The sequence below is a fragment of the Hippocampus zosterae genome, chromosome 7 (genome assembly GCF_025434085.1).
Source record: "Hippocampus zosterae strain Florida chromosome 7, ASM2543408v3, whole genome shotgun sequence".
NCBI classification, from domain to species: Eukaryota; Metazoa; Chordata; class Actinopteri; order Syngnathiformes; family Syngnathidae; genus Hippocampus; species Hippocampus zosterae.
Genome location: NC_067457.1, coordinates 3,452,985 through 3,476,203, shown reverse-complemented (window position 1 = coordinate 3,476,203; position 23,219 = coordinate 3,452,985). Strand labels below are relative to the sequence as shown.

The 23,219-nt window shown below is 45.9% G+C and overlaps 2 protein-coding genes and 1 non-coding gene across 4 annotated transcripts; 1 reads left to right on the top strand and 2 right to left on the bottom strand.

The window, feature by feature from the left end:
- Positions 1-554: 554 nt before the first annotated feature.
- LOC127604593 (proline-rich protein 15-like protein A) lies at positions 555-3,082 on the top strand. Its single transcript, XM_052071760.1, has 2 exons — positions 555-890; positions 2,629-3,082. Exon 2 carries the CDS (start codon positions 2,654-2,656, stop codon positions 2,963-2,965), a length of 312 nt encoding a protein of 103 aa, XP_051927720.1. The 5' UTR covers positions 555-890; positions 2,629-2,653; the 3' UTR covers positions 2,966-3,082.
- Positions 3,083-3,691: 609 nt separating this feature from the next.
- si:ch211-183d21.1 (uncharacterized) lies at positions 3,692-22,147 on the bottom strand. Of its 2 annotated transcripts, none has more exons than XM_052071667.1 (15): positions 22,008-22,147; positions 12,845-13,038; positions 10,969-11,505; positions 10,596-10,891; positions 10,315-10,495; positions 8,836-8,975; positions 7,316-7,884; positions 6,932-7,205; positions 6,559-6,751; positions 6,019-6,203; positions 5,764-5,859; positions 5,465-5,623; positions 5,174-5,267; positions 4,926-5,035; positions 3,692-4,534 (listed from the first exon to the last, which is right to left on the bottom strand). In XM_052071667.1, exons 3-14 carry the CDS (start codon positions 11,490-11,492, stop codon positions 4,972-4,974), a joined length of 2,775 nt encoding a protein of 924 aa, XP_051927627.1. In that variant the 5' UTR covers positions 11,493-11,505; positions 12,845-13,038; positions 22,008-22,147; the 3' UTR covers positions 3,692-4,534; positions 4,926-4,971. The 2 variants fall into 2 exon arrangements, with proteins under 2 accessions (XP_051927627.1, XP_051927628.1); XM_052071668.1 differs by having other exon boundaries at positions 7,316-7,881.
- On the bottom strand, positions 6,266-6,347 carry trnas-gcu (transfer RNA serine (anticodon GCU)). The gene has a single exon. It is a non-coding gene; the product is annotated as a tRNA-Ser (tRNA).
- Positions 22,148-23,219: the final 1,072 nt, after the last annotated feature.

Genomic DNA, 23,219 nt, shown 5'->3' with positions numbered 1-23,219 from the left:
AAAAAAATGTCCGTAAGTGTCTGAGGTGTACCTGTGAGGCAGATCTCAAACACTAGTCCATCGTGGTAGCTTAGTCCATGATTCCATTGATATTCACGGCCTCTTCCTGTTAAAAAATTGTTCCTGTACAATGACAATAAAGTAGAATCAAGTTTCACAAGATCCTCTGACGCTGGCATTTTGCCAAACATAATATTCACATTGCTCGCACTTGTCTCCTCAACTGAGATCCCATCAACATTTTCTGTTTCATCGATTGGATCCCATTCAGTATCATCAAGGTTGCCTGAATGAAATGAAGTAACCTGGGATTAGATGACAATAATGAAGTTAGCCCACTCTAGTTCTCAGTGGCTCAATTCATACTGTGTATTCAGACATTTGAATGTCTGGCAAATTTGTGTGCAAAACCCACACACAATTTATGCAAAACACGGCTAACTGACCTTGTATTCATATGCATTGTATGTGAGCGTGTGTGTGCGCGCGCAATCTAGTTGTGAAACAGGAGTAGCACATGTTAAACACAAAGGTGACTTTATTCCGAGTCCAAATTCCACATTAGGGCCAGAGCGTTTGAGGCTGATAAAGGGAAATTTAGGTGCAGTTTTGGAAAGCTGCTTGGCTCACCGGAATCTCCACGTCGTGGACCAAAGAAAGGTCCCACTGAGTCACCGTCACACACGTCTGCACGTCGGCTGGGAGGGACCAAGGTGTGCGTGTGCGTGTGTGTGTCAGGTAGCTGCACGGTGACGAGACAGGTGGACAAGAGAGATGCTGCTCACCTGACAGGACGACCGCAACAAATGGGGGGAAAAGACCACTTAAACATGGCGGCACTTACTCATTTTTGACCACCTTTGCTGTATTTGCCTTCTTCAGCCAGCAAGGTAGGACATTATCTATTTATCGATCTCATTCAGCAAACCAGGTGTTGCCTTCAGGGACAGTTTGAAATCATAGCTTTACCCGCACAACAACTGAGTGATTGGGTCAAATCTCTCTCTCTCTCTCTCTCGATATATAAATTTCTCTGGCGACCGACCTATGTGTCTATAATATCTGTATCCACTGTATGATTGTTATTGTAACCATGGTAACCAATTCAACTATAATAGGAACTGAAAGTCCGAATCACAAAGCACAAGACAGTGTGATGGCGCAGTAGATCAGTGCAGGAGAGAGCCTGCTGTCTCGCCGTCAGCTGGTTAGTGATTCCCCCCCGAAAAAGAGGTGTTTGGTGTTCCTTTTTTTTGGGGGGGGGGGGGTTGGCTGGCTTCTGTGATGTGTTGAGGCATGACAGAACACACAGGGTAACTTATTAAAAGTCAACTGCGGCTGGGCCTTCCATGAGTCAACAGTCAAAGGTCCGACACACCCGGAGGAAATATGCACATTGTAAAAGTTATTCTCCAGAAGCTGACAAGCCATTTCCGTCAATAATTATGATTAATGTCCCTCCTAATGCTGATGGAATCATTTCCTAGTATAGTTTAGTTGTATTTAATATTTAAGGTCCGCGTATTTGCATTTAGTTGCAAAAACAGCCATTAAAAAAAAACTATTGTTATGTTCCTCGGTTCTACTGCGGGTTTTGTTGATTGTTTATCAGTATTAAATTGACCTCTGCCCCCTGAGCAGAGAAACACAGGACTTATCGAGCAATGGAGCGCAGCCCTCTTAGCAGCATAAAAAGAAATAAAACATTTACGACTTCAGGAGTCAACACAGCAGATCAAACACGACGCGGGACCTTTGTGCCGACAGGTGTGCGCGGCCCTGATAAGACCGCCGCACATGTGCACTATTTGCATAGCTGCTCATATGAAACCGAGTACATTTGCACACACCATAGAATAGAATACACAGCGCATGACAGAATCATACGATAACAACTTCCTAATCCATCGACAACAAAGAGGAGAGAACAGAGTGGAGTAATGTGGGCAACGCTTGACCATAAGATTCAGATGCATGTTGTGTAGTGTTGCTACTTCATCCAGGAGGTGTTTGTGTGACATAACATCAGATTACATGAACACCACATACTCATTCATTCATTCATTCATTCATTCATTCATTCATTCATTCATTCATTCATTCATTCATTCATTCATTCATTCATTCATTCATTCATCTTCCTAACCGCTTGATCCTCACTAGGGTCGCGGGGGGTGCTGGAGCCTATCCCAGCTGTCTCCGGGCAGTAGGCGGGGGACACCCTGAATCGGTCGCCAGCCAATCGCAGGGCACACAGAAACGAACAACCATTCGCACTCACACTCACACTCACACCTAGGGACAATTTAGAGTGTTCAATCAGCCTGCCATGCATATTTTTGGAATGTGGGAGGAAACCGGAGCACCCGGAGAAAACCCACGCAGGCCCGGGGAGAACATGCAAACTCCACACAGGGAGGCCGGAGCTGGAATCGAACCCGGTACCTCTGCACTGTGAAGCCGACGTGCTAACCACTGGACTACCGGGCCGCCCACCACATACTCATTCATTCAATTATTTAGTCATTCAAAAGGTGAAAAACCAAGTGTCAGGTGGCCCTACACCCCCCCACTCCTCCCTCACACACACACACATAATGACAACCCTGCATGCTTTGTATCCCGTAGGTCTCGTATCTGTCCCGCTGCCATCATGTCCGACCCCAGCTGGTGGAAGCTCACCTTCTCTCGCAAGAAGAAGACCGAGTCCAAGGTCCTGTATGAGATTCCGGCAGAGTATGGCAGCAACACCAAAGACCCCGTCGGGGGCGGCGGCGGGCCCACTCCTGAAGCGTCCGAGTTCAGCGCCAGGCTGGAGAAGATCGTGGACAAGTCGGCCATTAAGGGGCGCCAAGTCAAGGTGTCCCACTCCGGACGCTTCAAGGAGAAGAAGAAGGTCCGAGCCACGCTAGCCGAGAACCCCGACCTGTATGGGGAGCAGAATCTGGCTGAGCAGAACCACTAGAAGAAGAGCGACAAGTAGCACGTCACAAATGAAAGACTCTAAACCAACATGTGCCGGGCCAATTTCGATATTTTTAATCTCCCAACGGGGGTGTTTAATTAAAATGAACTTTCAACACTCGTGCTACACGATCAGTACACAAGTGGAGGAACCAAAGCAGTGAAACATCGACAATTGATGTACATATCAAACAAGACTGTATCAGTGGATTTAAATGTGTGGGGAGTGCGGGGGGGGGGGGGTAAAACTATGAATTAACCAGCGACCAGTTCAGCATTTGTCTGTCTGCGCACTCCAAAACTGGATGAAGTCACTTCACGAAAGCCTCACCTCCTATTGCCTCCGTCGCCATGGAGACTGTAAACAGACACTTGTCAGTCGATCCACTGGTCATGGACCAGTTCATCCTCTAAGGTGGATCTTTTACACTGACACCTGCTGGCTACATATGCTGCACATGGCCAGCACTCTTCGCAAATCATAATACATATGAGAATTAAAATATCCGTGGGGGGGGGGGGGGGGGACATCAAAAATGACTGCGATATAATTGGGGTGATTTATTTTTATTTCAAACCTTAAGGAAGACAACGTCTGGTCTTTACAGACCAAATTTGATAGTAAAACTGTCATCAAACGTTGCACTGTGGCATAAAAGTAAGTATGATTCTATTGGATATATTTGAAGAACATTTCTAGTAATAAATTTAAACTTTTTTGTAAAAAAAGAAATTGGAGTTGTATTACCAGAGAAAGATTATCGATTGAAATTTCACATTACACCTTGTGTTGGTATCTACGAAGGAGTATTTATATTTTATATTTATATTTCCATTTATAGTGTGGCTGTTCCTTTAGCAAATAAAGTTTTAACCTAAAAACACACACAATGCAGAATGACCATTTCGGAGGCACTGTCAATATGAACATAAAATAGATCTCCCATTACCCATAAGTCAACCTTCATAAATGAAATCCATCCTCATCGAAGCTTGCGTCCCTTTTTTTCATAAGACAAGAAAATGCAAACGTCACTAAGTGAGCATAAAAAGTGGTAATTGGCACACATTCACATTTGAAAACAAATCACATTTGCAAGAACTTTAAAAAAAAATGTAGCGAAGCAATCAGGGGCAAGTTGAAATGCAAGATCAACCGTGTGTACATGTCAATACATTTACATCGTTTTTCACAGTCTGTAAGTGTCCAAAAGCTAACACGTGGCCTGCAAAATATTATAAACACTCCATATAAGCAAATATAAACATTTTCGACTAACTATATATTTTTGTGGCAGGCCTTGGTTCACTGTACTTACACGAGGTAAGAATTAAAAAAAAAAAAAAAAAAAGGAAAGGCCACTCAATGCCGAGAACATCCCGCTTCACTTAATTAAATCAGTTTAAAGCCCCCCCCAAAAAAAGACTATTTCTCTCAAATATTCAACCCGCCCTCTCCCACCCTCTTCCCTTAGTACCTCTTTCCCTTTCACAGTAGTAACCAGTACTGTTCACAAACAATGAACATTATAAAATATGTTCCAAAACATTCATTCATTCATTCATTCATCTTCCGAGCCGCTTGATCCTCACTAGGGTCACGGGGGGGTCTTGGAGCCTATCCCAGCAGTCGGCGGGGGACACCCTGAATCGGTTGCCAGCCAATCGCAGGGCACACAGAAACGAACAACCATTCGCACTCACACTCACACCTAGGGACAATTTAGAGTGTTCAATCAGCCTGCCACGCATGTTTTTGGAATGTGGGAGGAAACCGGAGCACCCGGAGAAAACCCACGCCAGCCCGGGGAGAACATGCAAACTCCACACAGGGAGGCCGGAGCTGGAACCGAACCCGGTACCTCTGCACTGTGAAGCCCACGTGCTAACCACTGGACTACCGGGCCGCCCTGTTCCAAAACAGCTGATTCATAAATTTTTAAACACACACACACACACACACACACACACAGTCACATGCAAACAATTTAAACGAGCCCCCGATTACTATAGATCTGAAAGACCCTCTGCGTGCTCGCTCAGCTCCATGGTGGCGTAGTCCAAAGGACGCCTGCAAGCAGAAAACACACAGACATTCTTTGAATTGATAGCGGTTCTCAAACTGGGGTCCGGCCATCTGTGTATGTTTCATTTCATGAACGCAAATCATTTGTTATGTGAACAAACGAAAGAAAATCAGAATACATACTTCCTTTTGAAGAAATACGTGACGAGAGCCGCTCCGAGCGCGAGGAACACGAGCAGGCCGACTACCAGACCAACCTGTAAACCCAGGCTGGACCCTAGGACATTGTCAAAATGACACAAAACAGAAAATATAAACATTCAGTGGATTGGTTGTCATGTTCCATTTAGAGAGCAAATCAATTCTAGTCAGACTACATACATACCTTGTAAGATACGGTAAATATGTAAAGTGAGGCTCTTAAAACTATTCAGGAGGTGTACCTAATGAAGCGTCCCGAAAGACTTGACTGACCTGCGCCTGTGCGGCTGTCAGTGGTGGGGGCGGAGCAACCGTCGTCATGCGGGAGCTTCCCGGTGGACATCTGGATGATGAGGGCCTTCTGGTGGTCCGAAAAGGCCCGGATATTTCCCCACACTCGCAACCAGCCAGTCATACACGAGAAATTGGCCCCTTGAACAGGAACAAAGCAGAACATGTAAATGTCACAGTGCAGTGGAGAAAAAAAAAAAAATACTGATGCGGTAGTATACAGTCGAGTCACATCATCTTCCTTTAAATAAAAAGTTCCATGTGACTCAAAATCTTTTCACCTTGGAGCGATAAAGCGGAGATTCCACAGAGACACTTTTGCTCCAGATACTGGGCCACTTGGACCATCCTCCTTCCTAGACTGAGACCACTGCATTCTGCAACCATCCCACATAAATCACATTCTGTATTATGATTTACAATCACAAATCCATCCGAGCCAAAATAGTACATTTTTCCCCCCTAAATACTTTTATATACAGTATGTTTAATTCAGAATTTCATCATACGTTCCACTTTATCACTTTATCATTCACCTCCCGATTTCTCCGGCCAGCCACTGGACGGAGGTCCGAGGCAAACGTCAATGTGGCTGGAGAAGGCCATGCTGGGGCAGATGTTGACGGTCTGAGGAGTTGGCGAAGACGTCGTCCAGGAAGAAGGGCTCCTCGTATCGCAGCACGCACAGCGGCTGAGAGAGACCGTGCCGTTTTGGACTGACCTGGACATGCACAGACAAACTGCATGCATGAGAAAAGCAAACAAAAAAAATGACTAACCACACGACGAGGATGGGATTCGAACCCACGCGTGCAGAGCACAATGGATTAGCAGTCCATCGCCTTAACCTCTCGGCCACCTCGTCAGGTTTTGTCACTGATCTATTTTTAAGCACCGATTCACTAAAAACATGTGCGCAGGGGAAATGTAGTCGGAATGCATGAGGTGGACAGCAGCAGTATGCTAATTATGTTGTACTGCGCTCCTGCCATTTAACCAGTGTATTAGTATGACGGAAAATACTTAAAAAAAACATTTTTAAAAAATCACGAAAGATTGCAGATTTCCGTGTTTACCTGAGAGCCGGGATGATTTGGCTCCCTCTAGCGGACATCGAGGAGAGCAGCAGCTGTACGTCGCCGAATATCAACTCGTCGCGCCGACTGGAGTTGGTCAGGGCGGTGGCAGCTCTGCAGACGCTGAACAGGTCGTAGCACAGGAGCACCGCTCCTCGGGCCGGCACATCTTCGCCTTCTGGGAAAGTCTGATCTATGCAGAGAAGAAACACATAAGCACGGGGAGTGAGAAAATGAAGCAGTTGTGAAAACATCAATCAACTATGGCCATAAAACAGAGAAAAAAAAGAAACATGAAGAAAAATCCATCAGACTTAAAAAAAAAAAGAGTCCACAAATTTTCTAATTTTCCATCCAATCTGTCTGTGCTCACCCGCTTGAGTGACATTGCCGACCGTGTAATACCCGTCATCGTCGATCATTCCAGTCAGAGGAAGCGCAACGATCCTGCCGCTGTGTTCCTGGTCAAACACGACCAGCACCAGACCACGCAGCTCGGTCAGCGGGGGGCCACGCAACTCCACGAAGGACCGTTGCTGGCTATGATTGGTCCAGTGGCCACTCGCCACCTCGTTGAGCACCACGCCCTCCGGAGCCGGAGGAGGGCGGGGGCAGCTGTTTTCCCTCAGCGGAGTGGGCGGAGCTACCTGCGGAAGGATAGAAAAAACTGTAGAAATGAATAGTTCTGTCTTTTGACTTTTTTTTCACCGAATTCACTTGACAGGGTCCTTAATCTTGACTTAATTTTTATACTTACTGAAAATGAAGACAGGTCAGAGGGGTAAAGGCCTCTGCAGCGGCTGAGCGACTCGTCACCGGGAAGAACCTCCGGATCCTCCAGTAAGGCAAGCTGTCCAGGTGTCAGCGCCTTGCTCAGCTCCTGCGCCTCCTTATCGGATCCCATCTTGCGATAGACCACAGCATCCAGGAGCCCTTTGGTGGGGATCCCCCTTTGCTGCGAAGACGGGGGCCCGAAGGGGCTGCGGTACAGCGCCACGGCGTCCGGTCCGTTCTGGATGGTGTTTGGACGCAGGCGGATAGAAGGCGCAGGCACCAGCCTGTCGCTGCCCAGCAGGAAGTAGCCCTTGTCGGTGGTGAAGTGTCCACTGAGGCTGATCTCTCTGTAGGGTTTGTTGTTGTGCGCGCTAAAAAAAAGAATCCAGATGCCCTGCAGGGACACGCGGCGTCCGGATGGGTGCCACAGCTCCAAGTACTCGCCGTCGTCAGCCATGCCGGGAGTGGCCGTGTTCAGCTCGTTGATCAAGAAGTCACCAGTCCCCCAAGACGGCAGGTGTGGGGACGTATCTGCGCCGCCTCCCGGAACTACTTCAACAGGAGAGTGCATTTATGAAGGGCTATTAGGGATCGATGGATCATAATGATGCTGCCTGGGACATGGAAACCTTGATTTCGCGCTTTAACTCTGGACGTTATGTTGATTCGGACGTTGTATCGGTCTGTCGTGGTGAAGAAGGAGCTGAGCCAAAGGGCGAAGCTCTCAATTTACCGGTCGATCTACGTTCCAACCCTCATCTATGGTCACGAGCTATGGGTCGTGACCGAAAGAACGAGATCCCGGATACAATCGGCCGAAATGAGTTTTCTCCGCAGGGTGTCCGGGCTCTCCCTTAGAGATAAGGTGAGAAGCTCGGTCATCCGGGAGGGGCTCCGAGTCGAGCCGCTTCTCCTCCACATTGAGAGGAGCCAGATGAGGTGGCTTGGGCATCTGATTCGGATGCCTCCTGAACGCCTCCCTGGTGAGGTGTTCCGGGCATGTCCCACCGGGAGGAGACCCCGAGGAAGACCCAGGACACGCTGGAGAGACTATGTCACCCAGCTGGCCTGGGAACGCCTCGGGATCCCCCGGGGAGAGCTAGAAGAAGTAGCTAGGGAGAGGGAAGTCTGGGCTTCCCTGCTAAAGCTGTTGCCCCCGCGACCCGGCCCCGGATAAGCGGTAGAAGATGGATGGATGGATGGTTATGTTGATTCTTCTGGTTCTGAGCCACCAGGGGGCAGTATTATATTTACCGTACAAAATAAATACAGAAATGTCTCTTCTAAATGCAGTAAGTATAATAATACTATAATCCATAAAGGATAAAGATTATATGCCTGTGAGTGTGTGGACACACACACACACACACGCGCGCGCACACTATGTATATAAAATCTGCCTGCAAACTCCATATCCAAGAATCAGTCATTTGTGCCAATGCTCCCTATCCAGATCCTGAATTATTTACATATGCATAAACAGTAAGTTGACCCAACACTCACCCATAGCGTGAGGGCAGATTTTTGGCCAGGGGCATTGGTTGGGTTGCCCCGGGGTTTGCGGGGCCTCCCAGAAGATGCCGGGATCTCTGGTCCACGTGGCCATGCCGCAACGGCTGAGGTCGAAGCCTCCCTCTTTTAAACTGACAAAGGAAAATGACATTGGATATAATTATTACACATACTGTACATTATATGTCGGTCCTAGATATAAAAAGTCTACACACCCCTTTTCAAATACAAAGTTTTGGTGATGGAATGAGAAAGTGAGTTGTCCTGACATGTATTTTCTTTTCAACTTTATTGCAGATTAAAGCTAATAGTAAAGAAAAAAAAAACCCTTGGGGCGTTTGGACCAAAGCGACAAAGAAAAGCTGCAATCCTTGACATGTTCTTGAAGTTGAAAGGAGAAGCTGTTACTGAGTGAGCCGGAAGACGATGGCTGTGTAGTGATGCAAGCCCAAGTCAGCATGACTGAGAGCGTATTTTTGATGACAATACAGGAAGGCAAACTTCTGTAAAGAGGAACAGTGGTCACAAAATGACCATCAAATCCCGCCATCGATACAAAGATGGTGTCGTAAGAGTAAAAAGTACAGTGTGGAAATACCCTTTTTTTGGGTCATTTATTTTCAACACTGACCCTCAATGCACTAAAACAAACTTCTGTCCTTTTAAAGCTAGGGTGGGCAAAAAAAATTTATAAACATTCTTCAAAACAATTATATTTGATGCAATTATTTATGAAGTGAATAATAATCATTTATATGTAGTTAAAATTATGATTATTCAACTTTTTTTAATCAAATGAAAAAAATGCCAATCCATCTATAGTCTGCTATTTTAGACATTTTTATAATTGATCATTTATCATTTAACACACCATTGAATGCGATAAGTAAAACAAAAGACATTTAAAATGAATATTTACATTGCAATTAACTAATAGTTAATTATTCATTCATTCATTCATCTCCCGTACCGCTTGATCCTCATTAGGGTCGCGGGGGGTGCCGGAGCCTATCCCAGCTGTCTCCGGGCAGTAGGCGGGGGACACCCTGAATCGGTTGCCAGCCAATCACAGGGCACACAGAAACGAACAACCATTCGCACTCACACTCACACCTAGGGACAATTTAGAATGTTCAATCAGCCTGCCACGCATATTTTTGGAATGTGGGAAGAAACCGGAGCACCCGGAGAAAACCCACGCAGGCCCGGGGAGAACATGCAAACTCCACACAGGGAGGCCGGAGCTGGAATCGAACCCGGTACCTCTGCACTGTGAAGCCGACGTGCTAACCACTGGACTACCGGGCCGCCCTAATAGTTAATTAGTTAATCAATTAATCAATAGGCTCCTGATAATGTAAATGCTCAGATTGGATTTTTCGCGGTTCTCAATCGGCTTAATTGGTTTTGACTCTTCTCCCCTCAGCGCGACCTTGAAACGAGCGAGAGTTGCGTCATCATTTCCCTTGCCTGTTGCTGAGCTGATAGGGTTGCCTGCCGGGGATGAGGGTCTCCGTGAGGTTGGCACTGGGTCTGTCTCCGGGGCCGGCGAACACAAACGAGTCCAGCGGCTCGATCTGACTTAGCGGGCTGCCCACGGGAAAGTCCGAAGTCGTACCGCTGTATATGGCGACTGCCCCAGACTCGTCTCCTGGAAAAAAAAAAATTATCGTCTCGCATTATAGAAACATCAGTGCTACACTGACGCACAATTTAATAGTCCCAATTTTGAATGTAAAATCCGTACTAACCTTTCATATACCTCTTGTCGACCGTCACGGAGATGAGTCCGGTCCTGGAGGTGTCCACATTCACGTTGAAACTGAAGCTGACTTTGTCCGTTTTCCCGTTCAGGACCACCAACACGAGAGGACCGGCGTCGGTCGTCGACGTTAGCTCCACCAAGCCGTCCACCTGCCCTCCGCCCAGCTTCAGCTCGGTGATGACGGGAAGGTTTGACGGTGCGGCGGACGGCGTGCAGTTGTTCCTCTGACCCGGGGAGGGAGCGGACACCCGGAAGCCCCAGCGATCTTCAGACAACAAACACCTAGAGAGAGAGACTTGGTCAAGGAACAAATTAGACTTGATTGATTAAAAATATTCAAAACGGATCCACTCAGGTACCTCTCGATGGATTCGTCCCCCTCCAGGGCGTATTCGTCCTCGACAAAGGCCAGCTCCCCCGGAGTGAGGATCTCAGCCAGGACCTCGGCACCGCCCTTCTTGCGTGTCGTATAAACAACGGCGTCCACCAAACCCGCGGCGGTGACGTTCATCTTCTCGGCGTAACGAGCCGCCGACGTGTGGTAGAGCGCGATGGCGTCATCCGGACCGTTCTGGACGGTGTTGGGAGGAAGGAGGATGGCGGGTTTGGGCAGCATGTCCACCGAGCCCACCAGGAAGAAGCCCCTGTCGTCGGTGCTGTGGCCCTTCAGGTCTAAGACTTTATAAGCCACGTTTCCGTTGCCGTTATAGAAGACCAGAGTGTAGCCGTCGAGCGAGGAGCGCCGTCCGCTGGTGTGGTACAATTCCACAAATTCGCTCGTGTCCAGTCTGGGGTTGTCGGCGTTGATCTCGCTGATGATGAGGCAGGGCTCGCCTCGAGCCAGGCTCGCCAGGAACAGACACAGAAAAGTGAGCGCCATCATCGTGGAGCAGCTTCTGGAAAAGCCAGAAGAGCAAATTGGGCAGCGAGAGCCAGTGGGGGGGTGGGTGGGGGGGGGGGGGGGTTAGTTAGGGCCCGAGCAGTGACTGCTGTGATGTTCCGAATGGACCTGTAGAAATTCTGATGCTTCTTCGCCTCAATTAATTGCATTTTGAGGGCCTAAACATGCGAAAAAATGATACATAGGTACTAAAAAGTAGTTTGTAGCACCCCTACCGAGGATACGTTTGACCTGACCTCCAAAAAGTCTTTGGTAGCCATGCTGTAAAATGTACAGGAAGTGAACTATTAGAGGCGGCCCGGTAGTCCAGTGGTTAGCACGTCGGCTTCACAGTGCAGAGGTACCGGGTTCGATTCCAGCTCCGGCCAGCCTCCCTGTGTGGAGTTTGCATGTTCTCCCCGGGCCTGCGTGGGTTTTCTCCGGGTGCTCTGGTTTCCTCCCACGTTCCAAAAACATGCGTGGCAGGCTGATTGGACGCTCTAAATTGTCCCTAAGTGTGAGTGTGAGTGCGAATGGTTGTTCGTTTCTGTGTGCCCTGCGATTGGCTGGCAACCGATTCAGGGTGTCCCCCGCCTACTGCCCGAAGACTGCTGGGATAGGCTCCAGCACCCCCCGCGACCCTAGTGAGGATCAAGCGGCTCGGAAGATGAATGAATGAACTATTAGAATGTCCCATTTTGTGCGAAATAATTCATCCCCATCTGACTTCAAACTCGGCCGGTAGTATCGCAAGACCTGGGACATAAACGAGGATAAAAATGTGGAGTTTTGAACATACTACATGACACGGGCGCGGCATCAAACCACGCGCTTTAGAAAACGGATGGAATGGATGTGACATGTGTTGTGCAGATGGGGCAGCTTTAAGCAAATGGTCATTTCGGATCATTGCTGTTATGTGTGTGACGCTTTCGTTCAGATGAGATGGAAGACAACATGAAGAAAGTCAGAAGTGCTGACGTCAAATGTCCACGAGAGACACTCATCATAACAGCATGAATGAGTCCTCTGTGTGTGAGTCTGTGTGTGTGTGTGTGTGCGTGGAATGGTGACACCGCTCATTGCACGTCTTTTGCGTGAGTCACGTCATGTTGCGAAACGGAAAGTTTGCATGCATGAAGAAGATCGTAAAGTAAAATCGTTTCACCGAGTGAGGGGGGGGGGGGGGGGAACGCACCCCAGGACGATCGACGGAGTGGCGAATCGTGCATGGGAATGACCAATCATCACAAGACACTTATTCCGGTCACGGTTTCTGCTGCCGTGCATGCATCTTTGCATCCTAAACACACACACACACGCGCGCACTCCTAATACAAAAATGAGTGGCTTACCTCGCGTGGTGTTCCCGTGACGCTCCGTGTGTGTCGTGGAAGCTTCTTCACGCCGAAACGTGGAGGAAAGCAACGGCGTTTTTTCTTCTTTGGGAAAAAGTTTGCTTTCTGCTCCTTCCGCCGATCCCTTCATTCACAAAGCAGCACTTTCTCCCCCCCCCCCCAACCCCCGAGTGGGCGGGCGATCAGATTCGCTAAGGGGGAGGAGGGGGGTTGATGATGATGATGACCCCCCCCCCAATACCCTCCCACACCCCCTTCTCTCCTCCCCCCACGCCATTCAAGCATCCCAATGAAAAAAAAAAAGTCAGGGGTTGGCAAACTTTTGTGCGCTTTAAAATGTCATCATTTACGGTACACTTTGTTATCATCATTTGGAAAATGTTACTTAACTAAATAAAAACAAGAAAGTTGAATATTATTACTCATGTTATGCTATTAATGTTATAGATAGATATTGCTAATTTTGCTATAATGAATCAATCTATTCTTTTTAAAAATTATTTAAATTATTTTTTTTAATTTAAAAGATTAAACCAAAAAATAAATTTACTATGAATGTGAAGTTGTTCGTTTTATAAATAAATGTAGGTTTGTTCTAATTAACTAATTAAATAGTTGAATAAAAAATAAATTAAATATACAGATTTAGAGAGGATGTTTTTAAAGAATGTATATATATATATATATATATATATATATATATATATATATATATACACTCACATTGTACACGTTTTTTTTTTCATGTTTTAAAAAAAATAGACCTGAAGGGGGCCCCCCTGAACCGAATTTTCGTCAAGAGTTTCACTCCTGACGGGAAGTTCCGCCCCCAATCAGATTTGACGAGCCTTTCTTCCTCCAGTTGCTGGAACAGGTAAAAAAAAAAGTACTTATTTATTTTTTAAATAGTTTTAAAGCCACTTTTAGTGTCATTTGTGTCGAACTGTCAGAAGTAACCGGGCAGTTAGAATTCAATGACAATTGTGTTTAACAACAATGTATTTTTTTAAGTGCGTTTAGATGAAAATATTCCCCTTTCTTTACTTTGCAAAGCAATAACTCGTTGGCTCGCTGGATGACACGGTGACAGTTGCATTGCAAATTGACAAGACAAAAAAGCTTGGGTTGAATCGATGTTGCATATGTTGATGCCACGGTATGAAGCTTTATTTTTGTATTTGTTGTGATTGTGGAAGTGACAGGGAGCTCGAATGGGATGTAGCAGGAAATCAATCATTTATTCGAAGTATGCATGTCTTTTTTTTTTGCGTCAGTACCATCAAACGCCACAGAGTGTCGCTAATGGCCCGATCTAACATTGAGCTGCTTGAGTTGGTCAAGACTCAAAATAATCAACAAGAACATTGTGCTTATTATTAATTTTTTTAACCAAATCTTTCTTCTATCCAATTTCATCTATTGCTATTGAATGAAATGATTTTCAGGCAGCACAGTGCAAAAGTGGTTTGCATGTGTGCTTTCCATTTTGGGGTATGAATCTCTGTTCTGACCTTTCTGTGTGGAGACTTAATTATGCATTGGGTTGAATGTGAGTTTGAGCCAGTGCATTGCCGAATAGAGTAAGGTGACCTCCCCTGCATATGGAGGAGGGCATAACACAAGGCAATTTAATTAACAAGATGATTTAATATCGGTTCATCTACCCACCACAACCATTCAGTACATTGAGAATTGGTTTCATACTCGGAGGAGGAGGAGAAGCTTGACTGCGCTGAACCACAGCTGACAGCTAATTCATTATAACGTGCACATAACTGGATTACGGCGTTGCCATTCATCACATCAACTCCAATTTGTCACGTTTCGTGGGCTCCTAATAGTGATTAAAACGTTATTTCATCACAATAGGGGCGACCTGGCCAAATCCGTGAATATATTTTTGCTTGGTTTTCATGAGGGGAGTGGAAAAAAAAAAGAGGATTCATAAAATCTGCATAGCAGTGTGGTAAAAAGTCAGAGCTCAGCAAAATGTGTCATCCTTTAACGTGCCATTATGTCACTTTGTTGGAGATTATACAGGACAGTTCAGTGAGTCATGTCCTCGCTTTTGTTGACTAGAAGCAGAGTGTCCTAACTTTGGTTGAGCCCACATGCACATTTTACAGGGAGAAAAAAAAAATCTCATGGGACGCCCAAAAAGCATGAATCCTGAAAATGATGACTTCATTTCAGTTGACTCACAACTCGACTCAGGGCCTCTTCATTTGAACACAAAGATGACGATACATGACGTGCTCAATGTTAGCACAACAAAGCTAAGCGAGTTGTTTGCTCCAAAACAGTTTTCGGAGTTCCATTCTTTAGGATGGGGAACGATACAAAAAAAAAAAAAAGGGGGACACTTAGTTCATTTTGTTGCTAGCACGCTGTGAAATTGGGAAGGTTTCCCTTAATAGCGTTCAATAAATGTCTCTCCAAACAAATCCCTTTGGCCTTCATTCAATCCTCCTTGCTCAAACGTGACCTGGAAAAGGCATCAAGCGTCTCTCATCATCACTGCCCTTTTGAATAATCCCTTTTATGTGGAGTATAAATACACAATGCCTAATCTCCCCCACCCCACCAAACAAACAAACAAAAAAAAAAAGACCATTTCATGTTGTTGCCTCTAAAAGCTTCCCCGGAGAGCCCGCAGCTCATTTTTAACCTCATTAGCCTGGACAGACATTAAAAGTGGGCCATTGTGATGATAAAGACGGAATTAAACACAGAGGTGGGATAAGAAAGGCCAACAAAAACCCTTCGATTGAGCATCCCATGTTAGATGCAAAGGTAAAATCTGAGCCGTGAAGGCGTTTGGACATGAATGAGCAATATGGTAGGGCGATCTGGGATTTTTTTTTTTCCTCTCTCACACCTTCCTGTCTTGCAGCAAGAGAGGAGGCTTTCTTTTTTCATTCTCACCCCCCCCCCCCTTTCCTCACCCTCATCAGCATTCTGCATGCACCATCGGCTCACCACGTCCACTCACGTGCTCTCACCATAGTGATGTGTGAGATGAAGGAAGACAAGCGAGGAGAGCCCCCTTTGTGTTACGATGAATTCTCCCCCCCGCCCACCCCCATGCGCCATCACTACCAAGGTCATGCATGTCAATAAAAGCTCGGTACACACTGAGAAACCGACATCTCGAGATACTAAAGTATGTTCATCGAGTGTGCAGAATTTTTTTTTCCACATTTTGCTCCGTTCTACGATTTCGGGTTTTAAGTGTAATTTCTCATCACATCTCATTTTTGAGAATGAACTCATGTTATGTGATTTAAAATCGGATTAATTGTAGCAGAAAAGAAAAAAAAATAATCGGAATATCTCTGTCATATTAATCTAAAATAAATGACCAAATAATAGCAAACAATAAAAAGTACAATAGCTGTCAATATCAACTGTTTATGTAACATTTCATCATGATTGTGTACATCCTGTATGCATGGTGTTGATGCTTTATGATGCTTCGCCACCATCATGTGGCATTGACGAAACAAAATGGAGGGGGCAAGGGGGTCCACTGTATTTGAGGTCATAGCGTAGCATTGCATTATTATTATTATTATTTTTTTTTTAGGTTAATGGCTCTAATTGTTAAGGCGTGACTGGTGATGCATTTCTGACACACTCCACTGGTCTCAACTCATTCCCACCCTGCTAATGTGACGCATTTGACATAATCTGGGGAAATAATCTCAAAAAGGGGGCGAACCGGCGAGGGAGGATAAGAGGTGTCCGCAAGTCCCGTAGCAAAGATTGCGGTCCTGTTTGATTCTCAGTTGCCATGGCGACCGGCGACCGGGCAGCCGCACCTGACCTACATATTGGCTAGATGTACACACGCTAGCCATCTGTTAGCGTCTCTTCACGCTGCGGCTCTGAGGGAATGTGAGTGAGATGATGTCGGACGACTCGAGAGAACAAACGAGAGGGAGACGGCGGCTCACTTCAATGACTTTGTGTCAACGAGCGATAACATCGAGCGGATAGCGCGTGGGGAGGTCCAACTCACCTGCGCTAAACAGCTCAGTAATCCCCACTTTATAATGAGCCAAAGGAACAAACCCCAAAACATTTTGGGTAACATGGTTGTAGATCTATTTTCACAGTCCTTATGCTACATGTCAAGTACGTAGCGCGCGTGGAGTGTAATCAATCAATCCAAGCCTTCTTTTCAGCCTCAGATGGTGACATTTACTATTCACGCTCATCGACACTTGAAAAGGCGTCCCGTCGTTCATCAGCGATTGATTTGCCATCTGCACGTTCCACTGAACTCAAGTGGACTCCACATGAGTGATGATTGGTGTCACATACTGTATATGCAAGCCACAGTTACACATGCGGCCCTCCAGCCCCCAGAGCTGGACTTGCCTGGTGTAGTCACTCCCCCAACACGGCATTCTGGATAATAAATCTAATTCCTGTTGCAGACGCTCAAGGGAAAATTCTGGCCCAGTTTTTTTTTCTCGCCAAGACATATTTATCTGGAAAAAAATGGAAAATGGGCCAAAAAGTAGCACCGAGTACCATCCGAGATGTCGTTCTAAGCAAAGTATAGAATGTATACATGGAGAGAGCCCCAGTCTGTTCTTTAAAAATCCCGTGTCCCTTGAGCGTGAAAATTTGCCCACCCCTGGACGAGCGCAACCTTTTCCCTGGAGCTCATGAATATTTAAATCCCTTGCCACAATGGAAACGGGGGGGATATTATGTAAAATAGAGCGTCGCGTTTCACCTGTGCAGTGAAAACACTTTGTTGCCAACTTGCTGCGAAAGGCAATTTTAGACACACTTCATTTCCTCGCTCCAAAGTAAAAGAGAGGACACAGAGTGCGCATATATTCCCTCTAAGTAACTTTTAGACAGTGAGTCTACAAAGCCATCTTTTCCCCTGCTGTCTTGTTTTATTTTGTTTTTTCAACTGCTTTCCACTGTGAGCGCAAAGTGAACATGTTTGAATTATGATTAAGATTTTTTTTTTTTTAGATGTTGGGCTCAGGGCGGCCCGGTAGTCCAGTGGTTAGCACGTCGGCTTCACAGTGCAGAGGTACCGGGTTCGATTCCAGCTCCGGCCTCCCTGTGTGGAGTTTGCATGTTCTCCCCGGGCCTGCGTGGGTTTTCTCCGGGTGCTCCGGTTTCCTCCCACATTCCAAAAACATGCGTGGCAGGCTGATTGAACACTCTAAATTCTCCCTAGGTGTGAGTGTGAGTGAGAATGGTTGTTCGTTTCTGTGTGCCCTGCGATTGGCTGGCAACCGATTCAGGGTGTGCCCCGCCTACTGTGCCCGGAGACAGCTGGGATAGGATCCAGCACCCACCCCCCGACCCTAGTGAGGATCAAGCGGCTCGGAAGATGAATGAATGAATGAATCTTGGGGTCATTGAACCTGAATTTTGTGTTTGTGTTTATTTTTTGGATTGTTTTTTTTTTTTTTTAGCTCACCATCACCCAAAAAAACACATTTCGAAAATTTCACGACAACATAAGGGGGGGCATGTCAGTGTTATGTCATACTGTATACGCTTAAATCTGTCCAGACGCGCAGTTCTGTCATATTTCCATCACATATGTCCCAATGATATTTATAGTAACTTCTCCCAGAATCTGCGCCAAAAGCTTCGGAATGGCGCCAAGGACAGATGGCACTTCCTCTGTAAGTGGAAGCTTTTTTAGAAAAGGATATTGCATGAAATCTAAAAATGAGATGAAGACGACGGATAAAAATAACGATGCACGGTATGGCGAGAATTCACTAAAGGCGGGAGGCCAGTAAAGTGTTCCCGTGCTATATTGCATGTTTTGTTAATTGCTTTTTCACTGTATACAGGCAGGTCCAAACCAAAAACAACCTAAAAAAATAATTAAAGAATCAATTTTAGGAAGAAAATGGCGACATTGGCACGACAAATAGTACCAGTGTGATGATTCTTAAATAACAGCACGGGCCCGTATGTGGACCGCGGGCCATCCTTTGCACACCGCTGCTCTAAAAACGGATGAATGCAAATGATCATTTCTGCAGATTTCTTAATTGCCAGCGATGACGTCAACGCATAAAAGCGTATTTCAAAGCCATTCTGTTCATCCAAACCCCCACTTGCCCCCATTTCTTTCCCACATACTTCACATTCTTTTGACCACCCCCCCTCCCTCCACCCCCCACCCGCCAGGATGCTTATTAAGTGCCTCTGACGTATTTCCGCGGCAAGAATGACGCAGATGTGTTTCGGGCGGGGTGGGGTATCGTTCTCGGTGTGGAGAGAAGGTGTGGTGAGGAGGAGGGGGAGGGGGGGGGAGCTAGCGGGAAGAGAAGCGAGAAATGAAAGGAGACAAAATGGGAAATGTGTGCATGTGTGTGGCGAGGAGGTGACGGAGTGAGACAGATGAAGAGGAGGAGTGAGTGAGTGAGTGCGGGGACAGATTGATGAATGGATGTTTGTGCAAAGGCAAATGGCAATTTACGATATCGAGTGAGTGTTTCAAAATGAAGTGATGCAGGCAAAGAGTGAAAAAGAGTTCTCAGGAATCGCAAAAGGAATGATATGACCAGAGCGGTATTTTTGTAAGGCATATATACAAATAACTTTTGTCTCATAGTTATCTTTTTTGATTTGAAAACAATCCGAAACTTTTCCAATAAGCAACAAACTTGCAAGTGTTGAAAGCAGAGCGTGTAATTTGTATTCGGGACAACTTCCTTCACGGCTAACCCAGGTCAAGCCGACAAGCCAAAGCACTTAGGAAACAATTAAAAATTTAAGCTACCTTTTTTTTTCTCCCCCCCCCCCTCGTCCTGCATTTTAATTTAATGGCGTAAGCAACTTACGTAACGTGACAAAATGTAATCAAGCTCCGAGTGTATTGCGTAACAAGCGCACACATGCGAGAACCTGAGAACATTGTGTTTTGTTTTGGTAGGTGGAGCAGCCGTCATCACAAATCGGACAATATCTTGACATACCGATTGAGCAAATCATTTCGGGGATTCATTTCTCATTTCTCAGTCAAATGATGTCACGCTTTCATGAATTCTTTAACCTTGACCAAACCTTTGTGCTACCGTACGTCGAATAAGAACCAGATGGGGCAAAGGTCATTCGTAGATGAAGATTGCAGGCAACAAATGCGATTTGCTTTCCTGTCAACTTTCTCTCTCCTTCGCAAACTATCCACTTTGATCGCTTCAACTTTTGAAGCCCCCCCTTCATTGAAATGAGTTTGTGCACTCTTGACTTGTTGCCAAGTCATTTGCAAGCAGAGATTTGTCTGTGTCACCTTGGACTTTTTTTTGTTGTTGTTGTTGTTATTAATTCATCAGTGCTTTCTTTCCCCACCAGAGAGAAACACACTGCCAAGTTGTATTCATAGAAAATAATCAACCAGGCAGTGTTGCAGATGAATCCACTGGGGTGGCATCTAATCCCCCCACCCCCCTACCCCACCCCACCCCACGACGTGATTGCTCTCCCTTTGTCTCACTCGGTAGGATTCCCGTTTGCTTCATTAAAGGCCGCATCTTGTTTCCACGCGCGTCGAGGTATTGAATTGAATCGACGACGGCAACGCGGCGAGAGTGTTTACGGACGACGCATAATAACCGCTCGAAACTGGATGGCATATGTTTTAATTAATGACTCAATGAAACCCCGCAGAGTGTGTGTTGTTAAACACGTGCTCGCACACACACACACACACTCCAATCATGTCTCAAGCACGCAAAGCCCACGAGAAGAAGCAAATCTGGCACGAAGCTCGACACAGTCCTCACTTCATTACGTTCACTGCAGCTGTGACTCACTCAGGTGTTGACCTGCGGTATAGGAACTATTTACTTGTCATACTGTATTGTATTCCGAGCGCGATGCTGCTTTTTTTTTGTTTTTGTAGTGACTTCATATGGCGTAATTTAACATCGTCTCTTATCGCGGTTTAAAGAGATGGCTGCGCCGCTGTGGGGGTGATCACTGCTGACTTCAGTGAATGATTGATCCCCGCTTGCACAGACAACAACAAAGAAAAAGCAGGAAATGTTGACGTATATGATCACGCCCACTTGACACATTTAACTTCCCGCTATCCGTTCACAAAGGTGGACATAAACATTTGCCCGGCATCCGATGGTCACAGACACACAGCTTCACGCTGGTCCTCTCCTCGCCCCCGACTCATTAGCGCACTCGTTAGCGCATGATTGAAAATAACTGATGGTGAGCCTCGCATGAGCAGCGTCCTCGGGGGTTCTTTTCGATTTACGAGCGGGTAATGACAAGCCGACAAAGCTATTGTTGACTACATCTCCGAGCGGGTATTGAAATGTTTCCTGCACAGGCGAGGAGTGAAAATAGTTTGGGGTTATGATCCCACAATGCTGTGTTTCGGCATGATGAATTCATCCCTGCCTTCCGAGCTGAGGCAGGTTTGCCTTTTCTCTGAAGGAAATCAATCCCATCAAAAGATCCTAGTAGGAGTGTGTGAGTGTTGATTAGAAAATACAACAGACTATAAATAAAACTCCCTTTAACCTGACTCTAACACAAGATAACATGTATATTTGGCATGTATTATCATATATGTAAGCATGAAGATACACACACATATATATATATATATATATATATATATATATATATATATATATATATATATATATATATATATATATATATATATATATATATATATATATTCATTCATTCATTCATCTTCCGAGCCGCTTGATCCTCACTAGGGTCGCGGGGGGTGCTGGAGCCTATCCCAGCTGTCTCCGGGCAGTAGGCGGGGGACACCCTGAATCGGTTGCCAGCCAATCACAGGGCACACAGAGACGAACAACCATTCGCACTCACACTCACACCTAGGGACAATTTAGAGTGTTCAATCAGCCTGCCGCGCATGTTTTTGGAATGTGGGAGGAAACCGGAGCACCCGGAGAAAACCCACGCAGGCCCGGGGAGAACATGCAAACTCCACACAGGGAGGCCGGAGCTGGAATCGAACCCGGTACCTCTGCACTGTGAAGCCCACGTGCTAACCACTGGACTACCGAGCCCATATATATACATATACATATACAGTATATATATATATATATATATATATATATATATATATATATATATATATATATATACGGTATATTGAACATACCGGGCTAATTAAGTTGACATCCGATTCCAATTCGCATTCCGACGATGCCGTGTTGGTACACCAAAACAGCGTCGCTGTCTTCTTCTCCACTCGGGTTGCTACGGCAACGCAGTCCGAGCCCCGCACACTGTCTGAGAGTTTTTGTCTGGCATTGGCAAAAAAAAAACAAGTTGCGCAGCAGAGCATTCGTTGTGTCGCTCTGGATTTGAATGGCCTTCAAAGCTATTTCTTTCTTTTATTTCTTGCTTTTTTTTTAATGCTCATGTACAATATGTGAGCATAACTCTGCCGCTCAACGTCTAAACCTCCGGCAACAAAATTGAGTCCACCCCGAGTTGAAAATGTCCAGATTCGGCCCAATTATTAGGCCGAGCATCATCTGACTTAGTAGTGTCACAATTTCTCAGATGTGGATGGGGGAGCAGATGGGTTCAATTCTCACTCTCGTACCGGTGACGAGAAGTTCAATCTGACACCTTTATAGCTATGGACTCTCTCAGGATCTTGAAAAGAAAAACGGTGCTGGAAAATAATTACAGCCACACAAATTATTGACACTTTGGGCCCTAACACCTTCCACCTTTTCTCACTTTGTCACTTGCGCAGTTCTCCCAATAGGAAGCAATCAAAGCTTGCCGAATTGACGCTCCCTGAACGTTTTTTTAAACATGATAAACGCAGTTGTCCCATTTTGCGTACATTTTGCCCTCCCTTACCGCTTCTTCATTCCCCTGCCACACATTCTTTATCCCTCTTTGTTCCCCGAGATCACTTCTCCAGCTGTGATCCGACACAGATTCTTCCGATGCGGATCTGAGAGAGAAGGAAAAAAATGACACTTTAGTCGTCTCGCCGAGGTGACGATCTGGATTTCTGTAGCATTCTCTGCATCGTGCCGAAAAATGCTGTGCAGGAAGACATTGGGGCATGTCGCATTTAATGGCGGTATGACAAGGTCTTAAAAGTTAGTAGTCACGTGTAAGCTACACCAGGTGTGGGCAAAGTTGTGTGCATCGGGGTCACTTTCCATTTTCTATTCATACAGCTAAGCTCAGTAAGCTGCAGTATTATTCATTTTGTTGTTGTTGGCAGAGGATAAAGAATATATGCCCGTGAGTGTTGTCGTATTGCTCGTCTTGTTTATTTTCACACATCCATGGCTTAAAGGGCTAGAACATTGATGCTAGTTTCGCAATCCGCATCGTGCGTTCA